Source organism: Acinonyx jubatus, chromosome E1, assembly GCF_027475565.1.
Source record: "Acinonyx jubatus isolate Ajub_Pintada_27869175 chromosome E1, VMU_Ajub_asm_v1.0, whole genome shotgun sequence".
Classification (NCBI taxonomy): domain Eukaryota; kingdom Metazoa; phylum Chordata; class Mammalia; order Carnivora; family Felidae; genus Acinonyx; species Acinonyx jubatus.
Window position 1 is genome coordinate 48,470,238 of NC_069397.1, and position 15,955 is coordinate 48,486,192.

At 50.5% G+C, this 15,955-nt stretch overlaps 1 protein-coding gene across 5 annotated transcripts in view; it reads left to right on the forward strand.

The window, feature by feature from the left end:
• ARSG (arylsulfatase G) overlaps positions 1-15,955 on the forward strand; it is a 108,090-nt gene that overhangs the window by 56,815 nt on the left and 35,320 nt on the right. For 4 of the 5 annotated variants that reach the window (XR_008294218.1, XM_027047886.2, XM_053212192.1 and 1 more), the window contains exons 3-6: positions 5,001-5,188; positions 8,556-8,603; positions 10,459-10,576; positions 12,876-13,013. Coding sequence is in view for 4 of the 5 variants with exons in the window: in XM_027047886.2 (XP_026903687.1) it covers positions 5,001-5,188; positions 8,556-8,603; positions 10,459-10,576; positions 12,876-13,013 (492 nt within the window). In the remaining variant the exon portion in view is untranslated. The remainder of the gene's footprint in view (positions 1-5,000; positions 5,189-8,555; positions 8,604-10,458; positions 10,577-12,875; positions 13,014-15,955) is intronic. The other variant, XM_027047887.2, reaches the window with a different exon arrangement.

The following is a 15,955-nucleotide window of genomic DNA, read 5'->3' on the forward strand; positions in this document are numbered from 1 at the left end:
CCAAAGCCGACTCCACGCTGACAGCAGAGAGGCTGACTCAGGGCTCGATCCCATGAACTGTGAGATCCCGACCTGAGCCCAAACTAAGAGTCGGACACTTAACCTAGGGAACCACCAGACGCCCCTAGGCTTGAGTGTAACATTTTTTTAAAAGACAGAGAAAAAAGGAAAGAAACAAGAAAAGAGGAAACCACCGTGTTGCTGGGGGGGTTGCAGACCTCACTGCTCTTTAGGGCCAGCACCTCTGCAAATGCCAAGGTCATGGCGAAGGGCAGGGCGTTCAGGGCCCTGCTGGCTGTACCCAGGCTGGGGGGTCGCTCCGGAGGGCGTCTCTGAGGGACGAGGGACGTGAAAACATTATAGACTCGTAAGGGCTTTCTTTTTAGTACAGTTGGTCCTCGTAGGGGGGAGAGAGGCTGCAGGTGGAGTCCCTTTATTTATTTATTTTTAAATGTTTTATTTATTTTTAAGAGACAGGGCACGCAAGCAGGGAGGGGCAGAGAGAGAGGGGGACAGAGGATCCAAGCAGGCTCCGCGTCGACAGCAGAGAGCCTGATGCGGCTCAAACGCACAAACCTTGAGATCATGACCTGAAGTCATGGGTCTTAGCCGCTAAACCGACTGAGCCACCCAGGCGCCCCAGGTGGAGTCCCTTTTAAACACTGTTTTAAGCCTCTGTGTCCCAAGTCTTCTGACCGAATTGCTGGATCTGAGTGAGAGGCAGGGATTTGTACGCATCTCCCCATTTTCTTGCCCCAGGCTGGCCTCTGCGGGGGCACAGAAAACAAGGAACTGTCCCCAGGCTGGTCTAAGCCCCTGAGCAAGTACTGCCCCGGGGAAGGAGGACTGCCTGGGCAAATGGCCGGTCCTGGTCTAGAGCTGCTGTCACTGGGTTTGGGGACCACCGCCGTCCAGGTCTGGGGTTATGGCGGAGACCTGAGGCCATAGTGCAGGTGGCAGGTGGTGACCCAGACTCTGGAGTGTGGGGGAGGAGTGTTTAAACGTGACTGCTCTCTGTGACCTCATCCCCTGCTTTCACATGGGTCCCCGATGTCACATCTCTTCGTGACACTTCGATGAGCAAACTCCACGTCAGCATGTTATCTTTAAAACTGTTGGGAAGGTGCCACTTTTGGTGACATCCCACCCCACCCCCCACTTCCCAGTAATGGTTAATTTTAGGTTTGGTTACATTTTCTATTAAAAAAAAAATTTTTTTTTTAACATATATTCATTTTTGACAGAGAAACAGAGCCCGAGTGGGAGAGGGGCAGAGAGAGAAGGAGACACAGAATCGGGAGCGGGCTCCAGGCTCCGAGCTGTAGCCCAGAGCCCGACGCGGGGCTCGAACTCACGGGCCGTGAGATCATGACCTGAGCCGAAGTCGGTGCTCAACCGACTGAGCCACCCAGGGGCCCCGAGGTTGGGTTACATTTTCAATGAAGTTGTTGGGAAGGAAAGACCCTTCTCTTCCCCTCTCCTCCCCCCTCACCGTCCTCCCTCCTCCCCTCCACCCTGTATTTGTAGAGCCCAGTTTTAGGAGCCCGAGATAAGCGGTGAGCGACAGGCAAAGCCTTCCTCCCAGGGAGCTTGCATGGAGGGAAGTTGGCCCAGAAAGAAAGGACATAAAAATAAACCAGGTAATTCGGGTTGGGATCAGTGTTACCAACTATGCATTCAGGGTGCCTGATGAGAGGGCAGCGGAGGCCCCCTTGCGGGAAAACTGAACGGGGAGGATGGGCCATGCAAAGGTCTGGGTGAGCGTGCCAGGTGCAGGCCGACCTTGGGAAGGAGCTGGCAATCTGCAGATCCTAAAAAAGACCCAGAAGCCCCCTGTGCTGGCGCCTGAGGGAGGCAGGGAAGGAGAGGCCTGCAAGGCGGACTGTGAGGGAGCGCGCTTTCAGGGCGCACCAGGCAATCGTTTTAGAGTATTAAGCAGTGGTCAGAGGAGCACTTTTAAAGGCCCCCCAGCCCCCTCCCACCGGCCCCTAGGTGAGGATGGGTCATATGTGGAGAGGAGGAGAGAGGCGCTGAGCTTGGCTTTGCTCTGCTGACCTGGCGCCTGTGGGCCAGTCCCTTATCCACCCCAGGACCTTGGGCTTCGCTCTGCCCGGCATGGCTGAGCTCGCCCGCCGGGCTCCCAGCAGCCTGGATGCACATGGTTCTGCGGTGCTTACCTGACCTTTAAGCCACCTGTCCTCCCTGCCCTCCTGGCCAGCCTGGCCACCCATCCTGTCACAGCTCTGCTCATTCTAGACTCCAGATTGTCATCCTTTTGAAACTTTTAATGTTAAATATTAATATTAAGTTTTAATAATAAAAATCTCCAATATAAAGGAAAATGAAAAGGACAGTATACTCAATTGTTATTAGCATTTTGCCATTTTTATTTGTACTCGCTCTGTCTATAAAGAAGGTGGGTTTTTTTTTTTTGAGTCATTCTAAGGGTGTAGATATTATTATATTTTATTATAAACACTATAGCATACATCTCTCAAGAATAAAAACATTCTTGGGGCTCCGGGTGGTTCAGTCGGTTAAGCGTCTGACTTTGGCCCACGTCAGGATCGCATGGTCCATGAGTTCGAGCCCCACGTGGGGCTCTGTGCTGATGGCTCAGAGCTTGGAGCCTGCTTCAGATTCTGTGTCTGCCTCTCTCTCTGCCCCTCTCCCACTCACGCTCTGTCTGTCTCTCTCTCTCTCTCTCTCTCTCAAAAAAAAAGAATACCAGCATTCTTAATGTAACAAAAACTTTCTTTTTTTTTTTAAGTTTATTTATTTTGAGAGAGAATATGCACGTGTGCATGCGTGCTTATGTGAGTCAGGGAGGGGCAGAGACATAGGGAGAGAGAAAGAGTACGAAGCAGGCCCCTCACTGTCAACACAGAGCCCCGACGTGGGGTTTGATCTCATGAACTGTGAGATTATGATGGGAGCCAAAATCAAGAGTCTGATGCTTAACCAACTGAGCTTAACCAAGTGGGCCCCTAAAATCTTTCCGAACGTAGTAAAAATATATTCTAAATGTAATAAAAGTGGCTATTTTTTTTATTATGTAGTAGACAATGGAAGATTATTTAGCTGTAAAAGAAGGAAATCTGCCGTTTTGACAACGTGGGTTGGACCTTGTAGACATCATACTAGGTAAAAGGAGTGAGACAAAGACAAATATTATATGATCTCAATTAAATGTGAAATCTAAAAAAAAAAAAAAAAAAAAAGAATTTCTAGATGCAGAGAACAGAGTGGTGGTTGCCAGGGGTAGGGGTGGGGGAAATGGGTGAAGGGGTCCAAAGGTGCAAACTTCCAGTCATGAGATAAGTAAGCTCCAAGGCACGGAACTCACAGCACGGTGACTATAATTAACAACACCGTCTTGTGCGTTTGAAAGTTGATAAGAGAGCAGATCTTAAAAATTCTCATCACACATACACACAAAGGGTAGCTATGTGTGAAGTGAGGTCTGTTCACCAAACTTATTGTGGGTATCGTTTCCCAGTAAATACATGTGTCAAATCGTTATGTCGTAAGCCTTCAGTGAATACAATGTTATATGCCAATACAACCAGAAGAAAAAAAAGAACAAAAACATTCCTCTACTTGGCTGTAATCCAGAAAATGGACAACGATTCCCCCCATGGCATCTTACAGGCAGCTCCTATCAAGTTTCTCTAATTAGCCCCCAAATGTGCTCTTGGCACGTTTGAACTGGAATCCAGCCAAGGGTCACGTATTACATTTGGGTTGTCTCTTTAGTGTCCTTTAGTGTAGAATATCCCCCACTATGCCACTTTTTGCTCGGATATTGACTTTTTGAAGAACTACACCAGTTGTGGTGGAGTGTCGTAGAATGTTGTCAGATGGTTTGTTAAGATTATTTCCTTGTGGTGTCAGTTAATCTGTTCTGTCAGCTGTATTTCCTGTAACCTGGAAATTAGGTCCAGAGGCATGATGAGATTCAGGTTCAATGCTCTTGATAAGAATCCTTGATGATATCAACTTCACATACTTCACAACTTCACATTGGGAGACCCACATGGCCAGTTGCGACATTAAGTGTAATCACGTTCCTTGAGGGCAAGAAAATGGTTAGACTTCTTTTATATTTCTCCACAGTGTCTAAAAAAGAAGGCTGGGCATCCAGTATTGTGTAGTAGATACCGCCGATTCTTGTCATTGGCAATAGTTACTCTATAAAGTCACCGTGAACGCTGGATCGCGGAATACCGAACCATTGCTTCTAGGGGATCTGCAGAGTTAGACTCCTGTGAGCCTCTGGTTACATTTTTGCCAACAGATCACTACAGAACCTTGTTTTGTCCTTGTGTGTTTCTGTTTAAAGACGTCTTGTGTACTGTGGTTTTTGATTCGTTAACACGGAGCTCATGGCAGACCGCACCGTAACTCGTTCCTGAATGAAGCTTGTCGAACACTTGTATTTGCTCCATGAGGCACATCACAGCCTTTTTGCACTTGAGAGCGGTAGGCAGCCCTTCAGTCTTACTCTTGGGGACCATTTGACACAGCAAAATCACCGACAGAAAGCACAGAAATGCCAAAACTGTAGCACTCAACGGACGGTGGAAAGGAAGGCACTCACTTGCAGTACGAGAGCCAAACCAAGGAGGCCGCCTTCTTCAGCCTCAGCTAGGGATGTGCGTGTTGCAAAACACAAAGTTTTGGAGCACCTTGGAATGTCCACGAGTGACCGCTTAAGAGCCACGGGTATTGATTTTAGAGATACAAATTTTAGTGACTGGATGAATGCAAAGTGTGGGATAAACAGGATCAACAGGATCCACTAAATATTCTGGAGGAAGACAATTTGAATTAGCTGTGTGACCTTGAATTAGTTGCACGACCCTTCGGAGCTTCATTTTCCTCAGCTGGTCTTGGAGCTTTTCCCAGCCCTGGGATCCTGGGGACTGGGTGGGAATCGAGTTTCTCTCGGTTTGGCTTTCTGGGGATAGAGGGACCCCATCACCTTTCTTTCTGTGCAGGTTTGTGGATTTCCATGCAGCTGCCTCCACCTGCTCCCCCTCCAGGGCCTCCCTGCTCACCGGACGGCTCGGCCTTCGCAATGGAGTCACGCACAACTTTGCGGTCACTTCCGTGGGGGGTCTTCCGCTCAATGAGACCACCTTGGCTGAGGTGCTGCGGCAAGCTGGCTATGTCACTGGGATGATAGGTAACCCTGGAGCTCCGCAGCCGGGACCCCCACCTCCCATAGCACTTATGGGGTGCCCGCTTTGTGTTTGGGTAGCCCCAACGTGCCACCACCCTCTTCTGTTCGTGTCTGCTTTTTGTTGATTTCCTGCTGTCAATGTTAGGAAGGCTCTCAGCTACAAGTAACTGAAGAGATCTAACAGGGAACCAAAACCATCAGTGGAGTGGTTTTCCTCCTATTGTAACAACTTAGAGGCGAGTGATTGCTTTCATTGGCTGCGCGGCTCAAGGAAACCATTTCTGTTTTTTCTGCTCTTTTTGTCCTCCCGCTTGTTGCCTCTTGGTTGCGACAGAGCTGCTCAGTACCGTTCACCATAATTTGGCCTCAAGGAAGGAGAAACAGACGGGAGGAGGTGCCAGCCTCCCGTGGCCTCCTGTATTCACTTCTCCTGAGAGAGCGAATCTGTTCTCAGACACTCCCCCTCCCTCCGGGCAGAAACGCACTTAAATCTTCTCGGTGGATTTCTATGGCCACACCTTGCCGCAGGGAAGGCTGGGAAAACTGGGGTTAGGATTACAATGATCGACTTGGATTTGGGCACAGGTCTCCGATCCCCGGAACAAAACCGAAGTTCTGTTAGCAGGACAAGTGGGGGCATGGGTGTAAGGTAGGCAAACAGCGGCATCTGCCACGCCGTCCAGTGGCTTCCTTTCTTCTTAAATTTCTGGAGGCACCTCTTACTCAACATGTGCTACACGCCAGGTAGTGAGCTAAGTTTTTCTTTGCATCAGGGTAGGGAGATCCCTTGTGAGATGATAATTTCCCCCAGGATGTATGTTAGAAGATTGACTTTCAGACGGGTGGAGAGACCTGTTCAGTGTCGCCCACCCTGTGGCGGGAGGATCTAGACAGGTGTCTCTGCCCAGCCTCGCTCCGATGCTTTGCTCCACCGCTGGCCTTCCCTCCAGAGGCCAAGGCAACGCAGCAGTCCCAACAGCACCCTTAGGCTGCCTGTGCTTGTTGTTCTGACTTTCCAAGAGCTGGGTCCACTGGGATGCCTGCCTCCCTTCTTACACGACGTGGCAAGGGAGGGTTTCCAACAAACAGGATGGCGGCGAGGGTCCCTGTGGGGGTGTTCTTGGTGCCTGGAGCGCCCGTGTTAACCTGTAGGAGGCTCCGGTTTCTGGTATCGGCCCCACCTTCTCCTCTGGATCGAGGAGCCCCACATACTTTTACAGAAGGTCAGACTGGAGCGTGGCATTCATTCATTGTCCCAGGCGGGGGAGCCCCAGGGGGAGGAGCTACAAACTAAGATCTCTCCTTTTCCATCCCTTCCTGCCCGTACCCGGGAGGTATAATTACCCTGAAGCTCCCACGAGGGGCTGAGTATCCTTATTGGCCCCATCACACGCATCCCTGTCGTGGTCACAGCCTGGAAGGGTTTGGCCCCTGGGAGTCGGCTGGGCTGTACCTGAGCTGGGTTTGCTGTGGCTTGCCCTTCCCTCTTCATGCCCTTGAACTCCCCGTGAGCCACTGATTGCACATTAACTCTCCCTTCCCCATCCGGTCTACCTTTTGCGTCTTAGAGACTGGATATTCGGCCACGTTGTGTTGTGATTATGAGTTCCCTGTAAGCATGCTTGTGGGAAAAACAAAACACCCACCGAAGCGATCTCAAGACCGTGGGCACCACCCACACTTTGCTTCTAACCTTGGTTTAGGGTCTTGTATACATACCACTAGGTCCTCCTTTTAACCCCTTCCTCATATCTTATATTTCTTCTTTTGACATTTTTTTAAAGTTGTATTTATTTATTTTGAGAGAGAGAGAGAGAGAGAGAGAGAGTACCAAGCAGGCTCCTCATTGTGAGCCCAATGCGGGGCTTGAACCCACGAACCACAAGATCATGACCTGAACTGAAGTCGGACTCTTAACCGACTGAGCCACCCAGGGGCCCCTTGTTTTATATCTCTGTGTAATATAATTTTACCTATTTATTAGAATTTTAATGATCTTGGAAATAGCTTAAACATTTTACTTATATATTTTTTAATTTTTCTTAGTGCTTATTTTTGAGGGAGAGAGAGAGAGACAGAGCATGAGCAGGGGAAGGGCAGAAAGAGAGAGGGAGACACAGAATGTGAAGCAGGCTCCAGGCTCTGAGCTGTCAGCACAGAGCCCGATGCGGGGCTCGAACTCACAAACGGCGAGATCATGACGGGAGCCAAAGTCAGAGGCTTAACCGACTGAGCCACCTTATTTTATAAGGTGCCCCTTATTTTATAGTTCTGTGTAATACATTTTATCTATTTATTAGAATTTTAATAATCTTAGAAACAGCTTAAACATTTTAATATAATTTTGGATTTCCACGTGATGCTTAATCCAAGCCTTCCACGTGAGTGCTTAACCCATTTCCCCTCTATCTTATGTTACATTTTTTTTTTCAAACCCACAGAGCAGTTGCAAAAAGGGAATAATAGACACCCCTGTACCCTTTACCTAGATTCCCTGGTTATTACCTTTTGCTACATGCATTTGTCTCTAAAAGAGAGTTTGGTAGTATTTCATCGAGGCCTTGCAAAGTAACTTGCTTCAGCCACAGTCCTGTGGTTGCCTGTTTCTTTCTTTCCCTTGGGCATCATTCAGTGCTGCCGCTGTTAAGATCTGTGTACCGCGTTCTCTGCCCTTTGCCTCGTGGCTGGTTTCCCTGGGATCCCTGCTTCTCAAAGCGGAATTAGCAGGTCAGAAAGCTCAAACGTGGTCAGAGTTTTTGCCGCACATCACCCAGTCATTCTCCCCAAAGAAACGCATTTACAGAGCGAGGCGCAGCCGTGAATTTTAACTTCCTCCTTTGCTGTCCAGGTGAGGGTCTCTTCACTGGGGCAGCAGCAGGCCGGGGTGGGGAGTGGGGAGGTGGTCCCTGTGCAGGCTCCGCGGGCTGCTGATGTTGGTCAGAGAGCATGATGAAACCAGGAGGGAACCAGGCATCTCCAAGTCTATCTGGAGCGCGCACCTGTCCTCCGAGCTTCGGCAGGGGCCCCAGCGCAGGAGGGTAGAGCAGGTGCAGTGGGCTACATGGGGTCGCTGTGGGCACTGAATGCTCTTAGAGGAGCAGAAGCTCAGCCTGCTGGCTTCTCTGGGCCCTTGGGAAAGGCTTGTCTTCCTTTTCACTCTGTGCTTTCCTGGGTAGAACCTGACTCATCCTGGCTCCCTCTCAGTCCCAGAGAGCGAGGCTTGGCTTTCACACAGCATTTACAGCCTCTCTTTGCTCGTCCTCAGGAAAGGACAGCACTGATGGGGAACTGAGTATGTGATCAGCTCCCCAAAGGCGCTGGGAGCCCCCATGGGGATTCGTCTGAAAGTCTCTCTCTTGCTTTCCTACAGGCAAATGGCATCTCGGGCACCATGGATCTTACCACCCCAACTTCCGCGGTAAGAATTCTTTGGGGAATTTGTTACCTGGGAAACAGGAAGTAAAGATCTTGGTGTAAAAGGATTCCATTAACATTTAAGCCATCCTGCGCCTGGGGTACACCTCTCCCGAGTTAGGACATCTTTATTCACAGGGTCACTTAGGTGCATTTGGGGGACCCAGGGCTCCCCTTGGTGTCATGCCCTTCTCGCGTGGCATCTTTCCTGGACACCCCCCTCTTTGGTGTCTGCTTGCCCTTTCTGGCCTTCTCATCGTGAGCCCATCCGTGGCCACGTCTCAGGGCACATTTGGCCCCGTGAGGTCCAGACATGTCCAGTGTCATAGCAAGTACAAATTGTCCCGAGGGTTCACAGAAGCAGATCATCCACCCAAACGGGAGATGCTCTCTCTTGCCTTCTTCCTGCAGCCGTTCACCGCCTCAGATTTCCAACGCTCGGGGCCTTGGAGAATAGGCCAAGATCGAGCTGCCTGAGCCAACGATCTGAAAGTCAGTGTGCTGACGGATAAGCTCTGTGAATGTCCAATTCACCGAATTTTCGATGGCTTTCCAAAGTTGTGGTTTTTGCCTCTGCTCTCCCCCTGACCTGCCTCTTCCATTTCATATGAGAGTCCTCCTCGGACTTTCTCTTCAAGGCGGTTGATCATTACGTCGACTTCCGCGGCTTCTTCCCTGTCGCTACTTGGCATGTGCTTCTCTGCTACCCTGCTATTGGAGAAACAAATGGATGGCTTTCTCCTTGAACACGGCTCTCCATTTTATAGACTTCTCCCCTCCTCCGTCCCAATGTCTCCCTCTATTTCCGTGGAATGTTCTCTTAGACATGGGGGGCATGTGTGTCTGAAGATCTTTGCGTTTGGAGAATGGCTTTCAGAGAACCAGCCTGCAACCAGCCTTCAGCCTCGGGCTCCCGCTGGGAGAGCACCCTCTCCAACTCCCTCCGCCTCTCCAGTGCTCCTTCCTCCCCCTCTCTTCCCTTGTGCCCCATTTTCCAGTTGGGCTGCCATGGCATCTTCTACATGTGCTTTTTAAGAACGGCAGGTGAAGGAAGTGTGGACCTGGCTTTTCCACTGACTAAAAATTAGTGCAGAACTTACTTTTCCCACTTGGTCTTTCTTCCTCCTTGACAAGTAAGGAGGTTGAACCAGATCAGGGTGTCGACACCTTGAGTGCGTATTTCTGGAGTTCCTGTGATGAGGGATACTGAGAGTGGATCTTGCTCAGCAGGAAGTGGTGCCATCTTGGATTCGTGGAGTCTGCCATTGGGACTGAGAAGCGAGAGCACCTGCCATATACTTGTGTCCCTGGACCAGATAGTCTGGAAAGGCCTGCCGACTTGGGCATTCTGAGGTGCCTTGTTTCCTATCTCCAGGTTTACTCATATCGCCTCCTGCTTCTTGTGTCTCTTCCCTGGTACCCTGTCCTCGTTCTCCATTCCCCGCATCCCAACCTCTTACAGTTTCATCTATATATCTTGCTTCCCCTTCAGTCTCTTGAGGGCAGTCTCTTTTCTTCCTTGAAGTACCATGCATGTTCTTGATTTTCATCAAATGCTTACTGAGTGTGTTCATAACTGCCCCGGGATGGTAGGTGTTCAATAATTCTCTCCACTTCCTCCCACTCTGGGTTAACTCTAATCCCAAGATGTTTTGCAAATCTAGTCTTACAGCCAGAACCCAGCAAAGAGTTTTCTTTGCATACTACAAAGGGATATTAATCAAATCCTCTTTTAATTATATACTCCACAGCACTGCAGTATTAAATCATGGAAAATTAAATTTTTGTCCTGGGTGTAAGAATGCAGGCTCACAGCACAGAAGCCAAGTGGGGGTGCTCACCGATTGCTTCTCTTCCAGGTTTTGATTACTACTTTGGAATCCCATACAGCCACGACATGGGCTGCACCGATACCCCGGGCTACAACCACCCTCCTTGTCCAGCGTGTCCACGGGGGGACGGGGACGGACCGTCAAGGTAATCCGATCCAAGGAACAGAGAGTGGGCTCCAGAGCAAGGTGAAGTCCTAAGGGTGTAGTCCCCCAGGAGGGGGCGGGGAAGGGAAGCCTTAGCTGGCTCATGAATAACACAATAGTTAACATAATAATGGCCGTTTATTGAGACATTGTCACGGGCTCTGGAAGCCGTGGGACCACTGCGTGCGTGTGGTGGGTATTTATCCTGACCTTGCAAGTAAGGAAACCAGTGAAGGTACAGGGAAGGGCCCGCTTGCCCAGGTCACCCTGGAGCTGTAAGAGGTAGAGACACGGGTTCCCCGTCTGGGTCCCTCTGAGTCTAGAGCCTACTTGCTGCACGAAGGGTGGTCGCTGGCCCAGCAGCGTGGCTGTCATCCGGGTGCCTGTTAGAAAAGCAGAATTTCAGACGCCCACCCCTCCATCCCAGGCCTCCCTTTTCACAAGACGCCAGGTGGCTTCGTGTGCACGTCGCAGGGGGCGAAGTGAAGTGTGATACGTCTCATCGCTGCCCTCCTTACCAGCTGCGGCTTGGGGGGCACATCTGTGGTCACACTTGGTATGACATGTCAGCCAGGCCCCTTTAAATCCATGTTAAATCGAATAGAAAAGAAAAGGGGGGGGTGGCTTAGTGGGAGACGGGGGGGGGGGGGGAAGGGAGATATTTTAGCTGATGGTGGAGTTGCCACAAGGTCATAAAAACCTAAAACATGTGACACCAACGATGGGGTTAGCATGAGGATGCCCAGTAGAGTCATAACCTTTTCCTCTTTTTCACAGACTGTGGCCTTGACAATTATTGACCCCAGTCTCACCTTGTCCCCCAAGCTTTTGTAAGGGGGGGCGGGGTTTGCATCAAAGTGTGATGAGGGATTTTCGTCTCTTTCTGATGCTTATCTGCACCACGAGGACAGAGTTCCTCCCGGAGATGGCTCTCAGTACCCTTTCTCTCTCCACGTTTCTCGGCTTCTCTCCTGGTTCCCTGGCGGCCAGGGCAGAGGGCCTCGGTGTTTATGGAGTTGCTAGTATGCCGTACAACGTGCGAAGTGCTAACCATTTGTTGTCTTGTTTGGCCCTTTCAGAGGAAAGGGGCGCGCTGCAGGTGAGGAGTCGGGCTCTGAGAGCTTAGGTGGGGGCGCCTGGGGTTTAGGCAACTAAGCTCCCGACTCTTGATTTCGGCTCAGGTCATGATCTCCCAGTTCATGAGTTTGAGCCCCTCGTCTGGCTCTGCACTGACAGGGCGGAGCCTGCTTGGGATTTTCTGTCTCTCCCTCTCTCTCTGCCCCTCCCCTGCTCCCTCTCTGTCTGTTTCTAAAAAAAAAAATAAATAAATAAATCAACTTAAAAAAAATAAAAAAGAATCGACAGGCGCCTGGGTGGCTCAGTTAGTTCAGCATCTGACTTCGGCTCAGGTCGTGATCTCATGGTTCGTGAGTTGGAGCCCCACGTTGGGCTCCGTGCTGATGGCTCAGAGCTGGGAGCCTGCTTCGGATTCTGCGTCTCCCTCTCTCTCTGCCCCTCCCCTGCTTGCACCTGTGGTCTCTCTGTCTCTCTCAAAAATAAATAAACATTAAAAAAAACCCAGAATCTTGCTTTAAAAATAAAAAAAGCTTAGGTGATTTGCCACGGTCACGGCCAGAGTCCTAATTCAGCCACATGTGTTGGGACATTCGCATGCGAGGTTCGTCTCCATCTATAAGACCAAGGGCTGAGGGTTTTTTTGTTTTTTTGTTTTTTTCAGGAGATAAAACTGGTTTGACCCCCACTGTTTCCAATGGCTAAAGCTTCTCCCAATTCTCCTAACATGGTTTGAAACTTTTAAGTTGTCCCTGGCCATCTGTGTTTTTGTTAGATGTCATGTCACACAGAGTCCCGATGGCCGACCTAGGAAAGCACCAAGCATTAGCACCCCAGAGATGGAAGGCATCATTTAGGGAGGTCAGTGGAGAGAGCCAGGGATGGGGGCTATTCATTGGCTATGGGGCTCTGCTTGAGTAATTTAGTTTGTTTGGACCTCAGTTTCTCTCCCGACAAAATGGGAGGAACGATTTCTGTAGCTCACGGAAGCCTTTGTGAGCTTTGCGGAGTGGCCAGGCCTGTCTGAGGAGCATAATCGTTGTTGGCAGAGAAGAGAAGGTGTTTTATTGGTTTTACCCTTGGAGGAAATGGCAGACTGGACAAATCATCTGGGGCCAGGTTATTAAGTGTTTTGTCTTTACGTGTGTTGCCGCATAAAAGCATTTTGTTCTACACCACGGCTGTTTCAATCGCGGAAATGAATGCTGTCTGTGGTTCCCGCACAGGACCCACGAGAGGGACTGTTACACGGACGTGGCCCTTCCTCTGTATGAAAACCTCAACATCGTGGAGCAGCCGGTGAACCTGAGCGGTCTCGCGCAGAAATATGCGGAGAAAGCTACCCAGTTCATCCAACACGCGAGGTAAGGAGTCCCCTGGTCCCCACGTGCTGTCCCCTGGCCTCAGTGTTCCCCCCAGCCGTGGTGGCATTCCCCTGTCCCACAAAGATGGATACATGCGTGTCCCCTGGAAATGAAGCTGGAGAAGAGCCTCCCCTGGAGTCTCCAGGCCTGGGGTAGAAATTCCGCAGGGGTGTTCCCAGAGTTCCTAGGAACCCTCCCATCTCCCTGCTCAGATCACGCTCTACTGTCCTCTCCTATAAGCTCTGGACGGGAGGGTCTGCCTCTGTATTCTGGGCACTCAAGGCATTTGTTGATTCATTAATTGACAGGGTGTATTAGCTTCTTGTTGCTGCTGTAACAAACGTACCACCACCTTATTGGCTAAAACAACAGCAGTTTATTCTCCTTTAGACCTGGAGGCTGGACACCCAAAATGAGTCTCATGGGGCTAAAATCAAAGGTATCAACACGGCTGTTTCCTTCTGGAGATTCCAGGGGAGAAATGTTTCTTGTCTTTTCTGTCTTCCCCCTTTTTTTTTTTAAGTTTACTTATTTATTTTGAGAGAGAGAAAAAGAGCATGCGCACATGGGGGAGGGGCAGAGCGAGCGGGAAAGAGAGAATCCCAAGCACTTACAGCGCAGAACCCAGAACCCAGTGCGGGGCTTGATCTCACAAACCGTGAGACTGTGACCCGAGCCGAAATCAAGAGTCGGAGGCTTAACCCACCGAGCCACCCAGGCACCCCGCCTCTTCTGTCTTCTGGTGGCTGCTGGCATCCCTTGGCTTCCGGCCACATGATTCTACTCTCCACTTCTATTGTCCCTTTGCCTTCTTGTCTTCTGTAGTCAAATCTCCCTCTGTCTCCCTCTTTTAAGGACACTTGTGATTATATTTAAGTTCTTCCATAATTATTGTGATTATATATAAGAATCTCCCTATCTTAAGATCCTTAATTCAGTGGCATCGCCACTCACAGTTTCCAGCGATGAGACCCTAGATACGTTTGGGGGCCGTTATTCAATATAATGCACACGGGTTGCAAATTCCAGCATCTAGGACAGAGGGAAGCAGACTGAGTGTAAGGCTTCAGGGAGCGGTGAGCCCTTGAAAGCCCAGGCCACACACAAGACACCTGGCCCTTGCGTGAAATCCCCTGATCCTTCAGTGTTAGAAATGACTCGTTAAAAATAACAAAGAGCAGAAACCGTGCCACGGCGTGCGCCCCGGCCCGGTGCAGATACACAGACGGTGGGGGGCAGGCATGTGCCCACACGGTCGCCCCCACCCCATCACTTCAGCCGTGCCCTGACCCTTCACAGCTGCCTTTTCTCTGGCCTCTCATGAGCCCCTGTGTGCGCGGCTCAACTTTCTCCCAAGACTGCAGACTCCTCCAGGGCAGTGGAACAGCTTCCAGCAGTTTCTCTCATATGCCCCACAGCCTTAACCTCAGAGGGCAAGAAATAACATGCCGGGTGCCTGTTTGCCTGTGCAGAATAAAAAACAGACTCCACCTGTGGAAAACAGATCACATCAGTCCTTGAACGTGCAAGGATGCCCCCAAGCCCTTGCTCAACCACAGGTTTTTCTGGAGAGCAGGGCTACAGGCGGAGCAGAGGCAGCAATTTTTTCTTGATAATAAAACCTACTTACGGCCTAAATCTGGAGGGCAGCCTATTGGGGCTTCAGGGATTGCATCTTATAAGTTTTTCGGGCCTTCCTGAGAAACACTGGCTTTTTTTCAGATGGCTCATGTAAACGGGCAAAGCTCCTTCGCCCCTCTGGAGGGTTGAACACGTCTGTGCTCCCTGGGGCTGCGAGATGGTTCAGCTCCCCGTGCCCTGTGACAGGTGGATGCTTCATGGCTGGAGGGGACAGTTCAGTGCTGCTTTTGCTGCGATTTGGACAGCACAGGTGTCCGAGGAGGGGTAGCGGCCGGCTGGGGACTGCTGAATGCTCGCCAGGGGGCACGGGCTGTTCCTCCACCAATCAGCTCCAGAACAGAAAATTCCACAAACAATCTCCTTATCGTACGAAGGAGGTGAAGAGTTTTGCTGATTTATTAATCAGTTATTAAGTGAAAAGTCACATGAATCCCGTTGTCTTTTAACTTTACGGGAAACAATCCTGACGCGTGCTGATTTCTTTAGGATCTGACTTGCCAATTCATCCATGACTTTTGGAGCATCAGCAAGAAAGGTCCCTAGATCTGTACTCCTCCTGTGTGACCCCTGCCCCCAGGGCCTGGGCCCCACTCTCCCCACCCGGACCTGTTTGTCAAAACCGCCAGGAGTCCCTAGGGTGGGATTTCCCGCTTCTTCTCGGCAGGAAGCCCCCCTAGACTTCTTTGAAAGTTTTTACTTAGATCTTTAGTTGAATTTAAATTTGTTTATTTATTTATTTTGAGAGAGAGAGCAGGGGAGGGGCAGAGAGAGAGAGAGAGGGAGAGAGGGGGTCCCAAGCAGGCTCCACACTATCAGCAGAGAGCGCGACGTGGGGCTCAAACTACTGAACCGCGAGATCACGCCCTGAGCCGAAACCAAGAGGCAGACGCTTAACCGGCTTCCCAGATCTTTAGTTGAATTTATTCCCTTGACCTGGCAGCATGCCCAAAGCTAACCCTTGATTTAGATGCTTTAGAGAGCAAGCAAAGCTCCTCATTAGCCAAAAAAAAAGAGAGAGCAGATGTCATGGGCTCCTGGGTCACGGAGTTGCCAGTCTCCCACACCTCCCAGCCTCTGGGACTGAGAATACAGGGCCCAGCAAGGGGGGCGGTGCTGGGCCTCGGTGTGAACCAAAGCTTAGGATATTTGAAATCAGGGCACGTGGCCAACGTGCGGGGCCTTCATCACTCAGAACGAGTCCCAGAGATACACAGGTGACAAATAAGCACCTCCCCCACCCCAACCCCGCCTGCCTGGACTGGAGCCCAGGACCCCTGTCAAGGTCTCGATCCCCTCCTGTA